This window comes from Ranitomeya imitator, chromosome 3 (assembly GCF_032444005.1).
Source record: "Ranitomeya imitator isolate aRanImi1 chromosome 3, aRanImi1.pri, whole genome shotgun sequence".
Classification (NCBI taxonomy): domain Eukaryota; kingdom Metazoa; phylum Chordata; class Amphibia; order Anura; family Dendrobatidae; genus Ranitomeya; species Ranitomeya imitator.
Window position 1 is genome coordinate 454307793 of NC_091284.1, and position 19595 is coordinate 454327387.

The window sequence follows — 19595 nt, forward strand, 5'->3', positions numbered from 1 at the left end:
ACCTCTCAGCATGATACCATGGTGCAGTCACCCATGGCACCCTGTCTCTTATACGGACTGTTTTGATTCCCGGCTGCGACCTGGAGGATACCATTTGTTTTCTGTTTCTGAGTACGTTGGACATTAAAGTCACTTTGTTTTGAACTTTCCGGTGGTCACTGCCTGTCTGGCACACTGCACCAACCCCACTGCACTACAATATATTTACATAGGTATGTTTCATACCAAAAAAAGGAACACGTTGACCTGGCTAAGTGTTGCACAAAAGGTACCAAGTTTGTGCGTACAGCACTTCAATTTTACAAGACTATATATCAGTAATGCAGTTTAAAATTCATTTATGATTGATGTTTGCGTACGGTATATCTTGAATCATAGTGTGCGCTGCTTCACTCCTTGATATGTATCTATCATAGTTTGTTAACATCTTCAATGCGATATCTCGTATAATATTACTGTTTGTGTGGGTTTCCTCTGAGTTTTTTGGGTTCCTCGCTTACTCCAAAGACATATTGCTTATGGTTTTAGATTGTGAGCCCCAATGGGGGCAGCACTGATGATAGTCTGCAAAGTGCTGTGGAATTAATGGCGCTATATAAGCAAATAGCTAAAATAATGACACAAAATTTGTATCATCATTGGAAACTAACAGACTTTGTTTTATCAGAAAGAGCATCAGAGACTGGTGTTGGAGAAACAGCTAAGGGAAGAAGCAGAGAGAAGTAAAGAAGATCTTGAGAGAAGATTGTTTCAATTGGAAGAGGAGGCAAGGCAGGCCAATGAGGCTTTGGTAAGCATGATTCTCTGGGTGTCACCAACATGTGCAACTACCAATGTTAGGGCTCATACTCATTTGCAAGATAAACAGACGAGTACAGTCCGATAAAACATCAGATTGCACTCTGACCAATGTTATTCAATGGGTTACATACATCTCAATCTGCAATTTTTATCTCAGCTGAAATCGGACTGAGAAAAAAAATCGCAGCATGCTGTGACTTGCCGCGTATATTGGACAAGCCTTGCCAATGCAAGCCTATGGGTGCGAGAAAAAAAAATCCCACAGCACTGGAACCATGCGAGTGCTGTCCGATTTTTAATGTCCTTTGTAATGCCGGAAATTCATCTGCCGAGTACAGTAAAATCACAGGTTAGAATAGGTAGAATAGATATATACACATAGAATACATAGATTTCAGTGACACACACATATATGTATATATATTGCATAGATAGATAGAAGAAAATCCTGTTAATCAGCAGCCACGTACTGCAAAATGAAATCTGGAGCCAACAGGATAGAAGAGATGGATTATATACAGTATACTAGCTGTTTCCAGCCAGCTAACGCTCGGCACGCTCATTACTATCTAATTAACGCTGCTGGTGATTAAACTAATGTAAATAATGACAACATTCAATAGCGCTTACGCAGGTGGTAAATTAACATAAAATGAAGTTAATAACAATAATAATAATTAAAAATCTGAATAATACTAATAATACAATTTATTCACAGTGTAAAATCAAAAACAAACTGGATTCAGTAAGATGTGCGTTTTTTATTCATTCCAGCATCTAAACAAATTTCATAACGAAACAAATTAAGTTAAAATTTCTCTGTAAACACAATTAAATGTATAGTAATTTTCATCATTTTCAAAGATCTTTCCTTGACGCAGCCTCATGTGGTAATGTGTGAGGACGGGGCCTCGTGTGGTATTGTGGAGGGATGGAGCCTCGTGTGTTTATGTGGAGGGATGGAGCCTCGTGTGGTAATGTGTGAGGACGGAGCCTCGTGTGGTAATGTGTGAGGATGGAGCCTCGTGTGGTAATGTGCGGGGACGGAGCCTCGTGTGGTAATGTGTGGGGACGGAGCCTCGTGTGGTAATGTGCAGGGACGGAGCCTCGTGTGGTAATGTGCAGGGACGGAGCCTCGTGTGGTAATGTGCGGGGACGGAGCCTCGTGTGGTAATGTACGGGGACGGAGCCTCGTGTGGTAATGTGCGGGGACGGAGTCTCATGTGGTAATGTGTGTGGACAGAGCCTCGTGTGGTAATGTGTGTGGACGGAGCCTCGTGTGGTAATGTGTGGGGACGGAGCCTCGTGTGGTAATGTGTGGGGACGGAGCCTCGTGTGGTAATGTGTGAGGACGGAGCCTCGTGTGGTAATGTGGAGGGGTGGGATTATCTGTTGTGTGTGGTAATGTGGGGGCGGGATTGTGTGTGGTGGGGGCGGGATTGTGTGTGGTAATGTGGGGGCAGGATTGTGTGTAGTAATGTGGGGGCAGGATTGTGTGTGGTAATGTGGGGGGCGGGATTGTGTGTGGTGATGTGCGGATTGTGTGTGGTAATGTGGGGCGGGATTGTGTGGTGATGTGGGGGCGGGATTGTGTGTGGTGGGGGCGGGATTGTGTGTGGTAATGTGGTGGGGGCGGGATTGTGTGTGGTAATGTGGGGGCCGGATTGTGTGTGGTAATGTGATGGGAGGCGGAGCTACTGTGCAGGGGGCGGGATTAGCGAGTAATCACGATGCCTCATATATATATAGATACATATAGAATACATAGATATGTAGATGTCAGTGACACATACAATTAGTACAGTGTGTATGCAGCTTACTGTACACGTATTTAATTATTAAAAGATTATTTTTCTGAAAAAAATGGCGTGGGCTCTCCCGTAATTTTCTTAACCAGCAGAGGTAAAGCCGCCTACTGGGGGGCAGATGTTTATAGCCTGGGAAGGGGGTAATACCCATGGGGCTTCCCAGGCTATTAATATCAGCTCACAGCTGTATACTTAGCCTTTACTGGCTATTAAAATGGGGGACCCTAAACAAAATGACGTAGAGTCCCCCTTTAATTAATAACCAGCAAAGGCTATGTAGACAGCTTCCAGCTGATATTAATAGCCTAGAAAGGGGCCATGGATACTAACCCCCCAGGCTAAAAACACCAGCTCTCAGCCACCCCAGTAATGGCGCATCTCTAAGATGTGCCAATTCTGGCACTTAGCGTCACTCTTCCCACTTGCCCTGTAGTGGTGGCAAGTGGGGTGATGGTTGAGGGGGGTTGATGTCACCTTTGTATTGTCAGTTAACATCAAGCCCCAAGGTTAGTAATAGAGAGGCATCAATAAGACACCCCCTTTACTAACCCCATATCACGGCCACTCCTTCTACGGCCGTGCCTGCTGCCAGGACCACCGCCGCTCCCTCCGCTCATACTTAACCGCTGCGGCGCGCGTCCCCTCCTTCTTTCTTCTCCGGTCCCTGGTTCTTGTCGGGTGTGCGTGCACACCGCCCACTCCAGCACTTCCTCTTACTTATTTTCAGGCGCTCTGTATTTCCTCTCTGTGATCCTGGAGGACCGTGACCAGGAAGTTCTTCTGCACGCCGTGTATTTAAGGTGATTCCTTCCTCTGCTCCTTGCCTGTCTGTAATTTTTGTTTGTGACTCAGGTCCACTTTTGTCTATGCACTGCCTGTTCTGAGTCTCCGCTCTGTCCAGCCAGTTCAGCTTCTCTACCCTTCCCAGGCTTCCTTGTCTCCTCGTCCAGTCCAGCCTCCCCAGTGTCCGCTCCGTACTCTGTTAGTTTGTTGCCTCTGTCCTGTCCTGCTTCCTATGTGTCTTCCCCTTCCCAGTGCTCCTTTGGTCTCGCCTGTACACAGCTCTTGCCTAATCGTACTTCATCTTACCCCGCTCTGTCTGTCCTACGCCCAGCTTCTTTATTTTGTACCTCCTACTACCTGTCTCCGGGTTCCAGCTTCTGCGGCAAGTCTCCCTTAGGTCTGCCCCTAACGCTCCCTGTATAGGGGGTGGTCTACCTGGTCAGCTCCCCTTTGGGAGGTTCGTTGTAGTGGATCTGTGGGTCCACTCCAGGAGTTCCAAAAGATCTCACAGTACAGGCCATGGACCCCGCTGGTATCACGATTCTTACCAAGAAGGAATTATTGTTCCTTAGGGAGAATCAGTCTAGGATTATGTCCCTTTTGAAAACCTTGGAATCTCGTCTCTCGTCCCTGCAGGCCTCCGATCCGGGGAGCGCTTCGCAGTTAGCAAGTCTCCAACAGGAGCTGGCCCAACAGAGTGACACTCAAGCTCATATTCTCAATTTTATGGCTTCTGTGGATGATCGTTTTCACGCCCTCCAGTCTTCGGCTCCCATCACTTCTCTGGCCTCGGCTCCTCACCCACCTCCCCATCTGGTTAAATCTCCTCGCTATAGTGGGGATCCAAAATTGTGTAGAATGTTTTTAAATCAATGCCAGCGTAATTTTGAGTTACTTCCCATGCAGTATCCCACTGACCATTCTAAAGTGGCTTTTGTAATCTTTCACTTAGAGGGTGAGGCTTTGGCATGGGTTAATCCTCTCTGGGAGCGGGATGATCCCCTTGTTTCTCGACTCTCCACTTTCTTTGATACTTTTCGCAAAGTATTTGATGAACCAGGTCGTTTGGCCTCTCTCTTCAATCTTCAACAAGGTACGCTTTTGGTGGGCCAATACGCTATCCTATTTCGCACCCTTTCATCCGAATTAGGATGGAATAATGAGGCTTTGGTGGGAGCCTTCTGGCGGGGTCTTTTTCCTCGAATTAAGGACGAGTTGGCGGATCGTGATACTCTGACTTCCTTGGAGGATCTCATCTCATTGGCAACCCGCATTGATTTACGTTTTCAAGAACGTTCTTGAGAATCCGCTAGAGAGAGGAGATTTCCTTGACTCCCTCCTGTTTCTCCTAGCTCTTCCCGTCCTCGGTCTGAGTCTTCTTCTGCTAATTCTGCCCCAGAACCCATGCAGGTGGATCGTCTTAAGCCTGTGGAGCAACATCGAAAAGAGAGACTAACTCAAGGTCTCTGTTTCTATTGTGGTAGTGCGTCTCATTTCTTGTGTTCCTGTCCTTTGAGGCCAGGAAACGCCTCCACCTAGGACTGGTAAGAGAGGTCTCCCTAGGTATCCCAGAACCCTCTCAACCCCTCACTCTTTCTGTTCTTTTACATCTGGGTAATAAACGTTTCTCTGACTCTGCTTATATAGATTCCGGGGCAGCCAGGAACTTTATTCAACTCGAGGCAGTTAGGAGATTGCGGATTCCGGTCAGATCCCTGGAGACTCCTCGACGGATTGCGTCAGTCGATGGCCAACCTCTGTGGGAGTCCATTATGTTGGTTACCGAAGAATTGGAACTCCAAATTGGAATCCTGCATCGTGAGAAGATTGTCTTCTATGTGCTGCCTGCTTTATCCCACACGTTTCTTCTTGGACTTCCTTGGTTGAGGACTCACGAGCCTTATATTGACTGGCGGTCTGGCGAAATCCTGCGTTGGGGACTCTTCTGCCAGAGCAACTGTCTGCTTCCTGTTTTTCAAAAAAAACCTTCTTGTCCAATTTCGGTGTCTTCAAATTTACCTTCTTCGTATTTGTCTTTCCTTGATGTCTCCGCATCGACCCTACGACTGCCCAATTGATCTTGTTGCTGGCTCTACTCCTCCCCGAGGTCGAATCTACCCATTGTCTCCTACCGAGACTCAAGCCATGTCTGAATACGACCGGGAGAATTTATCCAAAGGTTTTATTCGCAAATCCTCCTCCCCTGCAGGTGCGGGTTTCTTCTTCGTTAAGAAGAAGGACGGGTCCCTTCGTCCTTGTATTGACTACCGTGGTCTGAACAATTTCACGATCAAGAACAAGTACTCGCTACCTTTCATTCCTGAGTTGTTTGATCGCCTGAGGGGAGCCCAAATTTTCATGAAATTAGATCTTCGCGGAGCTTACAATCTAATCTGTATTCGTTTAGGAGACGAATGGAAAACCGCTTTTAACACTCGAGATGGCCACTATGAGTATTTAGTCATGCCTTTCGGCTTGTGTAACTCTCCAGCGGTGTTCCAGGAGTTTGTGAATGATGTTTTCCGAGATCTACTCTACTCCTGTGTGGTGGTATACTTAGACGACATTTTGGTGTTCTCTGATCTTGCTTCCCACAGAAGGGATGTCCGCCAAGTGCTGTCTCGTCTTAGAGAGAACCGTCTTTATGCCAAACTCGAGAAGTGCGTTTTTGAGCAGTCTTCGTTACCATTTCATGGCTATATCATTTCTGACTCTGGCTTGCAAATGGACCCGGAAAAAGTGTCTGCCGTGCTTAACTGGCCACGTCCTCAGGGAGTAACAGCTATCCAACACTTCCTCGGGTTCGCAAATTACTACCGGCAGTTTATCCCACATTTCTCCACTCTGGTCGCCTCAATTTCTGCTTTGACTCGCAAGGGGTCCAACCCCCACATCTGGTCTCCTGAAGCTGAAGATGCTTTTCGCTCTCTGAAACAAGCCTTTGCTTCGGCTCCTCTACTCCGTCAGCCTGAGGTCAACAAGCCCTTCATTCTTGAGGTAGACACCTCTGCCATTGGTGCTGGTACGGTACTTTCCCAAAGATCCTCTTCCGGACATTTGGCTACTTGTTGTTTCTTTTCTAAAATCTTCTCCACCTCGGAGAGGAACTACGCACACGGTGACAAGGAACTATTGGCCATGAAATTGGTGCTGGAGGAGTGGCGTTATCTGTTGGAGAGAGCTGTTCACCCTTTTAAGATCTTCACAGATCATAAGAATTTGGAATATATCCGCTCGGTGCAAAGATTGAATCCTCGACAAGCCAGATGGTCGTTGTTCTTTGCCCGTTTTGACTTAGAACTACATTTTCGTCCTGGAAACAAGAACTTTAAAGCCGATGCTTTGTCCAGGTCTTTTCTCGCATCCGATGCTGCAGCCATCTGACTGCTGTGAGGTAGCCTATATCTGATGTTCAGTCTCATCTTCTTCCAAAAGTTTAACGTACTGTCTGTGATTCCGAACTCTTACCCTGAGGAAGTTAACTTTTTTGGTAGTTAAAACATCAGCAATATGGTTAATATTGGCACTGACTTACACGGCTTCTCCTGATGAATAATGCAATGCAATAATGCAATATAAAATACCAATTTCTGTTCAGGCTTAATTTTAGTCCCTTTATCCTGCATCCGTTTCAGATGCCCAAAATTTTCCCTGTCAAATTTCGAGAACCATCCATATTACCACCTGTTAGTGTGACTGATTTCAGCCCCAGATTGTCCAAGCATGCATCTGCTGCCGTGAACAAATCACTCCCTGTTGTTGTCCATTTCATGGACCGCATTTCTGCCATCTCCTCCATAATCTTAAAGGTATTTGATATTCCATGTACAAAGATGAGCAACTTGGGAATGTCCTCAATTTTTTCTTGTTATGGTTCTTTTGGGGAGGGACACATTTTCAAATGCCTCTTTATCGGGGCGCATTAGCGCTGCAGACTCCACCAACCACTGTTTGGTAAACTTCCCATCACAAAATGGCTTACTGTTTTTTTGCGATTTTGTGGGATAGCACATAACTGATCTTGATATCTGCATCTCTGGATATGTGAAGCCTGGTAAAAAAGTTCTTGTGGTTTTGCAGCTTAGAATGCAAAGCATCAGATGGCCGTGTCCGCTCTGTATCTCTCAAGGTGCTGTATTTCTCAGCATCTTTTGTTACGTAGTGGCGATTTAAATTTTATTCTTTAAGGACGGCAACCTATTTTCCCCAAACGAAGCACACGGCTCTACCTCTCTCTTCAGTAAATAAATACTTTGAAGACCATGTTGTAGTGCAGCGAGGTTGGTGCAGTGCAGCAGATAGGCAAGGACCACAGGACAGTTCAAAGCAAATGTCTACTAATGTTCAAAGAAACTCACAACTGGAAAACAAACGGTGTCCTCCGGATCGCGGCCGGGGCGTCAAGACAGCCCGTATCTGAGACCGGTAGCCATGGGCGACTGCACCACTGTGTCACGCTAAGGGGTGCCAGGCCTTTTGGCTTCGCTCGGCTCCGTGTTACCTTACAAAGACTGAATCTTGCAGAGCCACCTGCTCTTCAGTTTGCAAACCAAGTCTGACAGTCAACCCTTGCTGCAGGGTTTTTAAATGGAATCTGTGGCTATGGGCCACTTGTAAGACCCGGCTGGAGCGAGTGAACTGCCCCACTATCATCCTACAGTTTGCTCCAAAAATAAAAGCCTATGCCAGATTTTCTTAAATCTACCTTGGACAAATAGCTTGCCCAAGACCAAACTTACTTTTATTTTCCACTGCAATCACAGCTATACCTGTGACTGCAATGCACTCCAGCGGCCTCAATACGCTTCTATGCGCATCCTGGGGGACCCATAGCGACCTTCGCATATGATCCCCTCACTGCCTCACAATGTCTTGCTAAAAACGCTACATTCTATATCAATCTTTATTTTTTTAGTGAGATTTTTTAGCTAATTGAGCATGTCTAGACTTGTATAGCCTTTCCCTGATAAATGTGACATACATGTCAATAGCACCTTTAGAAATATACTTAGAAAATTGGTGACATGTTCCATACTTATTTCACCCGCTGTATATAATCATCATTCTAGTTTTTATCACAGTAATTATAATTGCAGCTGTAATCATTCGGCAGATAACATTCCCCCATCCCCATAATTTATTATAATAATAGTTTTTATTTTTTATTATTATACTTTACAATTCACATGGTACTTGGACAAACAAGGTAAGCCATTACAGAGTAACACATAGTTCAATGCAAACCAAGAGGACTGAGGAGTCTGCTCGCAAGTTTAAAATCTATTGTTATTTCTATTGTTATTAGCTTGCGAGCAGGGTCCTCAGGGTATTCACGGCATGTGAATATAAGCTTGGCATGCCAGGGGTGTAATTCATCATACTAATAAGGGGATTTACAGGGGCTGTGATTAGAATTATTATTATTAGTATGATGAATTACACCCCTGGCATGCCAAGCTTATATTCACATACCGTGGTTCTTATAGCAGCAGTGCACCACTCAGGTAGTGTAACGGAAGAATAGATGGATACTATTTGTTTCACACTTCATTGTCCCAATGGATGTATGCTATTGTAACAATTGTAAAACACCAATGTGTGTACAAGGCTGTGACATGTAATAAAAGATATAGGGCATAATGTACATGTGGATCCATGCATTCTACATATGATGTGTGTATGAGGCCCAATATCTTTCTCTAGTCTTACCTTCTACCTGCCTTTAATTAAACTATACTTCGGATGGCAGATTTTTGTTGTATCTGCTGCACAGGAGTATAGTGGGGACTGAAACTATCCGCTGCATAGGCAGTGCGGGGGTAAATGCACTTTGTGTGCAGTGGTAAGGTGAGAGGCAGGCACGCTCACTGTGAGCAGAAGTCAAGCACATACTGTGTTCACGGTGTACTGTGTTAATCTGACCTGTGTCTGTAGGTCTCTACACTAGTCAGGTCAGGTGCACACAGCAATGGATACTCTGCTGAAAGCACCGCCCTCCACTTTGCTCTTTTCACTACCCTCCTCGACACTCTTCTTACTGCTCTCTGCACCACCACAAGCACTACTCTCAAACTCATACTGCTGGAGCATTTCATTCTGGTCTCTTTGTGCCTTTTTGTGGGCCGGACACGCGCAGCAAAAAGGCTGGATGTGGTCCACAGGCCGTACTGTACCCGGAACTGGTCTAAGAGATAGTAGATTTGGCAGTGGAGTATGTGCTGAATCTTGAATGGTGATGATTAGAGTTAAGCATTCCGATACTGAAATATCAGTTATCGACCGATATTCGCTGTATCGGAGTTCGGTTACTGAGTTCTGATACTTTTAGGATATCGAATACCGGAATCGGAAGTTCCCATAATGCAATGAGCCAGTTTGATTTTATTCAGCCAGTGAGGATCCTAAGAAGTGTGGGCACATCCTGTTAGGCATGTTAACTAATGGCATGGCTATGATTGGCTGCTGAAATTATGTCATGATGCACTATAATATCCCCTGCCGCCATTTTGGGTTGACTCTGCTGTGAATTTAGTTAGGGACAGGACGCTGCTGTTCTGAGGGACAGTTTGAGCTAGCAATTTGCTTTATTGTGCTTTACTCAGGCTACTTTATCAACCGCTGTGTGATAAGCTTTCTTTTGCCTTGCAGCGCTGTTCACGGCTGTCTGCGAGGTCTCTGTGTGTGAGTGCAGCTCACGCTGTAGAGTGTTTTGCAGCCACCTCTGGTTGTAGTCCGCCCAGCGTGCGTCACTGCCTCATACATTGTCCTTTTTTGCATTAGTGCTGCTCATTTTTCCTGATTTCTCCTATTAGTGTGGTTCCATCCGTATCCAGCTAGATTACTTGCAAACACTATATAGGCGTAGATAGAGGAGCCTTTCTGCAGCCTTGTGCCCTGCAGCCCCAGCCAGATTAGTATTAGCCTATTTTTTGGAGCCTCATCTATTGCATTGTAGGTTACCTTCCTGCATTGTAATAGCTACATAAAGTTTGTGATACTATTGGTTTTACATCTTTGGTCACACCCAGTGTCTTTTTGTGAAAAAAAAAAAAAGTTAATAAAGTTCACCAAACATTCCACTTTACAGTTGTGTAGGCCACATTAGCTCATATTAAAGTCTAGTCCACTCTTTATAAAATTAGTGTTTCTTATACCTGTTAGCAGCTGTTCAGGAATAAGCACACTAAGCCCTTAGTACTTTTCTGCCTATCTTTATCAGTCTACCAAGATGAAGAAGGCAGTGAGTAAGGCACGTGGTCGTGGGCGTGGAGTTTCTGCAGGGAGAGGACGTGGGGATTCTGTGCCTGCTGCGGGCACCGGTGACTCAGCATCCCCCAGTTTTACCAGGGAACAGTCCTTTATACGCAGCTTTGTAGGAGCTCGCCGTACTCCACTTCTGCGGAAGGACCAAATTTAAACCGTTGTCGGATGGATGGCAACTAACGCATCGACTTCAATTCGTTCCAGATCCTCTCAGGTCCTGAGCACTGAAGAGCACTCATCTGTCTCTTCACCACCTGCCAAATTGCCCATGCAGTCAGAGAGCCCTGGACAAAAGCCATCTCTACTTCTGTTCTCTGAATCTCTTGGCTTGGAAAGAGGGGGCCAGCCAAGCAGTGTTCTAGAATTTGAAGAAGAGGTAGTATGCAGTGATGCACAACCGCTTTGTCGCTCTGAATCTGAAGAGGCGGGTGGGCCAGTGCCTATGGTCAGCACACCTCAGTACGCATCTGATGATGAGACTCAGGTGCCACTTTCTGGTGCGTACTGTGCTGTCGAGACTACCCAGGAGAACCAGTTGTTTGAAGAGGGTAGTGTAGATGATGAGGTCCTTGACCCATCATGGCGTGAGGTACAGGAAGGTGGTGGGAGCAGCTCTGAGGAAGAGATTCCCCGAACGGCCCAAAAAGGAGGGAGAAGGAGGGGGTAGACTTGGTTGCCTGTAGCCTCCACTTCGGCACCCATTAGGAGCTTGCATCTTCCAAAACGGGTGCTCCAAGACTTGTAGTGCCTGGTCCTTTTTTGACACAGTTGCAGATGAAATTTGCTTTGTCAAATGCAAGCTGTGTAATCAGAAAGTGAAAAGAGGGAAAAGAGTCAGCAACCTCACTACCACAAATATGTGGAAGCATGTGCGGACCAAGCACGTGGTGGAGTTACAAAGACACACTGAAGACCTAGGCCAACCTACAGCGCCACCTACCACCTCTTCAGCTTGTGTTGTAGCCTCTTCCTCCAGCTCACACATAGCTGGTTCGACTTCCTCACAGGATCGCCATGGAAGAACCTCTGGCACTGTTGTACAGAGACACAGTGTCCTTCCACAGCACCACATTCTCTGTCATCCTCACACTTCCAGGCCAGTCTACAGCCATCGGTAGCACAGGCATGGGAGAAAAGGCGCCCATACTCAGCAAACCACCCCCGAGCACAGGCTCTGAATTCTGGCATTGCAAAACTACTGTCCCTTGAAATGCTGTCATTCAGGCTGGTGGAGACTGACACCTTCCGTAACTTCATGGCATTGGCAGTCCCACAATACAACGTGCCCAGCCGCTTTTATTTCAGCAGGCAAGCCGTCCCTGCCCTGCAAAAGCATGTGGAGGGAAAAATTAAACATGTGCTACTAAACTTCTTCAGTAGCAAGGTCCACCTGACCACCGATGCGTGGACCAGTCAACATGGACAGGGACGATACCTTTCCCTCACTGCCCATTGGGTAAATGTTGTGGAGCCGGGTACAGATCTTGAGAGTGGCGCTGTACATATTCTGCCAACTCCAAGGATTGCAGGAATCCAGTCTTTACACATTGACTCCTCCTCATACTCTAGTTCCTCTGAATCAGCGCTGCAGGAGCCGTTACGGTCGCTCTCCACATGGACCCATGAACGCTTACCTGTTATGACCGATATGAGCACAGCCGTGGCCAAATGTCAACAGGCCGTATTGAAATGAATTTCTTTGGGGAATAGAAGCCACACAGAGCAGGAGCTCTGGAATGCCATCAAGCAGCAGAGCGACTTGTGGTTTGTGCCAGCAAATCTCCAGCCAGGCATGGTAGTGTGTGACAATGGCCGAAATCTGGTGGCAGCTCTGGGCCTATGCAACCTCACTCACATCCCATGTCTGGCACATGTGCTCAACTTGGTCGTGCAGAGTTTTTTGAGGGTCTATCCGGATCTTGATGCACTGCTGCAAAAGGTCCGCATAGAGTGCGCTCACTTGTGGTGTTACAGCATGGCAACTTCGCGCATTGCAGCTCTGCAGCGCCGATTCTGCCTTCCGGAACATCGCATCATATGTGACCTACCCACCAGGTGGAATTCAACGTTACATATGTTGGAGAGGTTGTGTGAGCAGCAGGCATCAGTAATGGAGTACCAGCTGCATCAGGCGCAAACAAGTCACACTGCGTGCCGTTCACACTTCACCACCACTGAGTGGGCCTCTATGAAGGACATCTGCCACGTTTTGCGCCCCTTCGATGATTCCACGCAGATGGCGAGTGCAGATGATGCACTAGTCAGCATGACTATCTCCCTTATCTGCCTGCTTGAAAAAACACTGCAAGCATTAAGGGAGGAGGTTTTGGAAGAGGTGGAGGATGAGGAGTCACAAATGCCATCTGCTTCTGGACAGTCTGCGCAACGTGGTTCCTCACAAAGGCCTAGGCAGAAGACACTTTGTGAGGAGGATGAGGTGGAGTCAATGGAGGAGGATGACATCTGTCCAGAGGAGGGAGGTACACAATGCTCTAGTAGTCAGTATGTAGAGCGAGGGTGGGGTGATGCAGAGCAGGCAGAGATGACGCCTCAAGCAGGGGATAGCATTTCTTGGCCAGTTGGCAGTCTGCAGCACATGGTTGATTTCATGCTGCAGTGCCTGAGGAATGACCGCCGCATCGCCCACATTATTGTGTGTCCACCCTCCTAGATCCTCGCTACCGGGACAACTTATAAAGCCTCATAACATCGTTGAACCAGGAGCGTAAAATGCGGGAGTACCAATACACACTGGTGCATTCCATCATGTTCTCCATTCCACCCGAGAGCAGTGCTGCTAGTGCTTTACAAAGCAGCTCAGTGCGTCGAGGCAGTGGAGGAAGCTCTGCACAAAGAGGGAGGAGAAGCAGCGCCTCAGCACAAGGCAAGACCAGTATGGCCCAAATGTGGCAAGTTTTGTTTCCCCGCTACAAATGTCTACACCATCACAGACGGCTCCAGTCAGCAGGAGGCAACATTTCCGTCAGATGGTGACAAACTTGCCCTCTCAGTGTACTCCCAGACGGCTCTTCCCCCTTCAAGTTTTGGGTCTCTAAGCTGGATACATGGCCAGAGCTTAGCCAGTATGCATTGGAGGTGCTGGCTTGCCCTGCTGCTAGTGTATTATCGGAACGCATCTTTAGTGCCGCAGGTGGTTTACTAACAGACCGTCGCATGCGACTATCCTCCGATAACGTTGACCGGCTTACTTTTCTGAAAATGAACAAGGCCTGGATCTCGCAGGAATTTTTCAGTCCTCTTCCAGATTAAATAATTGGTTGGCAACAGTAACCAGGTCTCCTGTTGTGTTCATGTTTCTACCACCTGAACTGTAATCCCTGGGCTCCAAACCGCCAGTTGCTGCTCAGAAGAGCCGTCTGCACAGTCAGCACTTGCTCCTGTGTTATTGGGGTTCAGTAACGTCAGCTGATCCCCTGCTGTGTGTCCGGCAATTTCTCCTGCTCTGTCCACATTCACACTACTAATGATTTTAAACTTGCTCCAATTAGGCCTCTGGCTCCTCTCTGTTTTTAGTATTTACCCTGGGTTCCAGCACTGCCAGCTGTTTCCCAGCAGTGTCCCAGCAGTGCCAAGCCTGGTTCCAGCACACCAGCTGTTTCCTGGTAGTGTCAACATCACTTTGTCTCCAATACGTTGTCCTGTCGTGTTGCGGTCGGGTTAGCTGATTCTATGGTGCCTGCAGTTTAGGTGCTTCCTATGTGGGCTGCAGGATCTGGCAATGAAGGCTGGTTCCGTAGTACCAATAGGACAAGCACACCCTGTAGGACTGTGGGTTTCGTTAACTCCGACCGGCTTGCCGCCTTGCAACTTTTTTTTTTAATGTGTACCTTCTGCTGCCTATCTGAGTTCCAGTACCATTAGCTGGTTCTTTGGAATTCAATCTTGAATATGTCCCCCTGGGTTCCAGTAACATCAGCTGGTTCCAGGCAGTGCCTTTGGCTTAGGTGCCTCCTTCTCGGTATCTGAGTTCCACCAACGTCTGCTGGTCCTTGGTAGTGCTTTCTGTTCTGATAAGGTAATTCAGTACCACAATGGACATAGAGATCAGAGCACATACAGTGACCCGACAATAGCCCAAAAACACAGAACGAGCTCTGAGACGCGGGAACTCCGCTGACCGCAATCCCCAATCCTCTCCAACCACACTAGAGGCAGCCGTGGATTGCGCCTAACGCTCCCTATGCAACTCGGCACAGCCTGAGAAACCAGCCAGCCCGAAGACAGAAAACAAGCCCACCCTGCCTCAGAGAAACACCCCAAAGGAAAAGGCAGCCCCCACATACAATGACTGTGAGTTAAGATGAAAAGACAAACGTAGAGATGAAATAGATTTAGCAAAGTGAGGCCCGACTTTCTGAACAGAGCGAGGATAGGAAAGGTAACTTTGCGGTCAACACAAAACCCCACAAAAACCACGCAAAGGGGGCAAAAAGACCCTCCGTACCGAACTAACGGCACGGAGGTACACCCTCTGCGTCCCAGAGCTTCCAGCAAGCAGGAAAAAACAAATAGACAAGCTGGACAGAAAAAAACAGCAAACAAAATAGCAAAGCGGAACTTAGCTATGCAGAGCAGCAGGCCACAGGAACGATCCAGGAGGAAACAGGTCCAATACTAGAACATTGACTGGAAGCCAGGATCAAAGCACTAGGTGGAGTTAAATGGAGCAGCACCTAACGACTTCACCACATCACCTGAGGAAGGAAACTCAGAAGCCGCAGTACCATTTTCCTCCACCAACGGAAGCTCACAGAGAGAATCAGCCGAAGTACCACTTGTGACCACAGGAGGGAGCTCTGCCACAGAATTCACAACAGTACCCCCCCCCTTGAGGAGGGGTCACCGAACCCTCACCAGAGCCCCCAGGACGACCAGGATGAGCCATATGAAAGGCACAAACAAGATCGGGAGCATGGACATCAGAGGCAAAGACCCAGGAATTATCTTCCTGAGCATAACCCTTCCACTTAACTAGATACTGGAGTTTCGTCTCGAAACACGAGAATCCAAAATCTTCTCCACAATATACTCCAACTCCCCCTCCACCAAAACCGGGGCAGGAGGATCAACAGATGGAACCATAGGTGCCTCGTATCTCCGCAACAATGACCTATGGAATACGTTATGTATGGAAAAAGAATCTGGAAGGGTCAGACGAAAAGACACAGGATTAAGAACCTCAGAAATCATATAAGGACCAATGAAACGAGGTATAAACTTAGGAGAGGAAACCTTCATAGGAATATATAGTAACATAGTAACATAGTTAGTAAGGCCGAAAAAAGACATTTGTCCATCCAGTTCAGCCTATATTCCATCATAATAAATCCCCAGATCTACGTCCTTCTACAGAACCTAATTGTATGATACAATATTGTTCTGCTCCAGGAAGACATCCAGGCCTCTCTTGAACCCCTCGACTGAGTTCGCCATCACCACCTCCTCAGGCAAGCAATTCCAGATTCTCACTGCCCTAACAGATTCTCACTGCCCTAACAGGTTCTCACTGCCCTAACAGTGAGAACCTGACGAGAAGATGACGAGAAGATAACCAAACCAAATCCCCAACACGAAGTCGGGGACCCACACAGCGTCTGCGATTAGCGAAACGTTGAGCCTTCTCCTGGGACAAGGTCAAATTGTCCACTACATGAGTCCAAATCTGCTGCAACCTGTCCACCACAGTATCAACACCAGGACAGTCCGAAGACTCAACCTGCCCTGAAGAGAAACGAGGATGAAACCCAGAGTTGCAGAAAAACGGCGAAACCAAGGTAGCCGAGCTGGCCCGATTATTAAGGGCGAACTCAGCCAAAGGCAAAAAGGACACCCAGTCATCCTGATCAGCAGAAACAAAGCATCTCAGATATGTTTCCAAGGTCTGATTGGTTCGTTCGGTCTGGCCATTAGTCTGAAGATGGAAAGCCGAGGAAAAAGACAAGTCAATGCCCATCCTACCACAAAAGGCTCGCCAAAACCTCGAAACAAACTGGGAACCTCTGTCAGAAACGATATTCTCTGGAATGCCATGTAAACGAACCACATGCTGGAAGAACAATGGCACCAAATCAGAGGAGGAAGGTAATTTAGACAAGGGTACCAAATGGACCATCTTAGAGAAGCGATACAGACCACCCAAATGACTGACATCTTTTGAGAGACGGGAAGATCTGAAATAAAATCCATAGAGATATGTGTCCAAGGCCTCTTCGGGACCGGCAAGGGCAAAAGCAACCCACTGGCACGAGAACAGCAGGGCTTAGCCCGAGCCCAAATCCCACAGGACTGCACAAAAGAACTCACATCCCGCGACAGAGATAGCCACCAAAAGGATCTAGCCACTAACTCTCTCGTACCAAAGATTCCAGGATGACCAGCCAACACCGAACAATGAACCTCAGAGATAACTTTATTCGTCCACCTATCAGGGACAAACAGTTTCTCCGCTGGGCAACGATCAGGTTTATTAGCCTGAAATTTTTGCAGCACCCGCCGCAAATCAGGGGAGATGGCAGACACAATTACTCCCTCTTTGAGGATACCCGCCGACTCAGATAAACCCGGAGAGTCGGGCACAAAACTCCTAGACAGAGCATCCGCCTTCACATTTTTAGAGCCCGGAAGGTACAAAATCACAAAGTCAAAACGGGCAAAAAACAGCGACCAACGAGCCTGTCTAGGATTCAACCGCTTGGCAGACTTGAGATAAGTCAAGTTCTTATGATCAGTCAAGACCACCACGCGATGCTTAGCTCCTTCAAGCCAATGACGCCACTCCTCGAATGCCCACTTCATGGCCAGCAACTCTTGATTGCCCACATCATAATTTCGCTCAGCAGGCGAAAACTTCCTGGAAAAGAAGGCGCATGGTTTCATCACCGAGCAATCAGAACTTCTCTGCGACAAAACAGCCCCTGCTCCAATCTCAGAAGCATCAACCTCGACCTGGAACGGAAGCGAAACATCTGGTTGACACAACACAGGGGCAGAAGAAAAACGACGCTTCAACTCCTGAAAAGCTTCCACAGCAGCAGAAGACCAATTGACCACATCAGCACCCTGCTTGGTCAAATCGGTCAATGGTTTAGCAATACTAGAAAAATTGCAGATGAAGCGACGATAAAAATTAGCAAAGCCCAGGAACTTTTGCAGACTTTTCAGAGATGTCGGCTGAGTCCAATCATGGATGGCTTGGACCTTAACAGGGTCCATCTCGATAGTAGAAGGGGAAAAGATGAACCCCAAAAATGAAACCTTCTGAACACCAAAGAGACACTTTGATCCCTTCACAAACAAAGAATTAGCACGCAGGACCTGAAACACCGTTCTGACCTGCTTCACATGAGACTCCCAATCATCCGAGAAGATCAAAATGTCATCCAAGTACACAATCAGGAATTTATCCAGGTACTCTTGGAAGATGTCATGCATAAAGGACTGAAACACTGATGGAGCATTGGCAAGTCCGAATGGCATTACTAGATACTCAAAATGGCCCTCGGGCGTATTAAATGCAGTTTTCCATTCATCGCCTCGCTTAATACGCACAAGATTATACGCACCACGAAGATCTATCTTGGTGAACCAACTAGCCCCCTTAATCCGAGCAAACAAATCAGATAACAACGGCAAGGGGTACTGAAATTTAACCGTGATCTTATTTAGAAGGCGGTAATCTATACAAGGTCTCAGTGAACCATCCTTCTTGGCTACAAAAAAGAACCCTGCTCCTAATGGCGACGATGACGGGCGAATATGCCCCTTCTCCAAGGACTCCTTCACATAACTCCGCATAGCGGCGTGCTCAGGCACAGATAAATTAAACAGTCGACCTTTTGGGAATTTACTACCAGGAATCAAATCGATAGCACAGTCACAATCCCTATGCGGAGGTAGGGTATCGGACTTGGGCTCATCAAATACATCCCGGTAATCAGACAAGAACTCTGGAACCTCAGAAGGGGTGGATGACGAAATAGTCAGAAATGGGACATCACCATGTACCCCCTGACAACCCCAGCTGGACACAGACATGGATTTCCAATCTAATACTGGATTATGGACTTGTAGCCATGGCAACCCCAACACAACCACATCATGCAGATTATGCAACACCAGAAAGCGAATAACCTCCTGATGTGCAGGAGCCATGCACATGGTCAGCTGGGTCCAGTACTGAGGCTTATTCTTGGCCAAAGGCGTAGCATCAATTCCTCTCAATGGAATAGGACACTGCAAGGGCTCCAAGAAAAACCCACAACGCCTAGCATACTCCAAGTCCATCAAATTCAGGGCAGCGCCTGAATCCACAAATGCCATGACAGAATACGATGACAAAGAGCAGATCAAGGTAACGGACAGAAGAAATTTTGACTGTACTGTACCAATGGTGGCAGACCTAGCGAACCGCTTAGTGCGCTTAGGACAATCAGAGATAGCATGAGTGGAATCACCACAGTAGAAACACAGCCCATTCAGACGTCTGTGTTCTTGCCGTTCAACTCTGGTCAAAGTCCTATCGCACTGCATAGGCTCAGGTTTAAGCTCAGGTAATACCGCCAAATGGTGCACAGATTTACGCTCACGCAAGCGTCGACCGATCTGAATGGCCAAAGACATAGACTCATTCAGACCAGCAGGCATAGGAAATCCCACCATGACATCCTTAAGGGTTTCAGAGAGACCTTTTCTGAAAATAGCTGCGAGCGCACCTTCATTCCATTGAGTGAGTACGGACCACTTTCTAAATTTCTGACAATATACCTCTATCTCATTCTGACCCTGACACAGAGCCAGCAAATTTTTCTCTGCCTGATCCACTGAATTAGGTTCATCGTACAGCAATCCGAGCGCCAGGAAAAACGCATCGATATTACTTAATGCAGGATCTCCTGACGCAAGAGAAAATGCCCAGTCCTG

At 47.2% G+C, this 19595-nt stretch overlaps 1 protein-coding gene across 3 annotated transcripts in view; it reads left to right on the forward strand.

Annotated features, from left to right (window-relative positions):
• The window catches only part of LOC138670244 (merlin-like), a 121298-nt gene that overhangs the window by 74139 nt on the left and 27564 nt on the right, over positions 1-19595 (forward strand). For all 3 annotated transcript variants that reach the window (XM_069757417.1, XM_069757418.1, XM_069757419.1), the window contains one exon: positions 668-790. In XM_069757417.1, coding sequence (XP_069613518.1) covers positions 668-790 — 123 coding nt within the window. The remainder of the gene's footprint in view (positions 1-667; positions 791-19595) is intronic.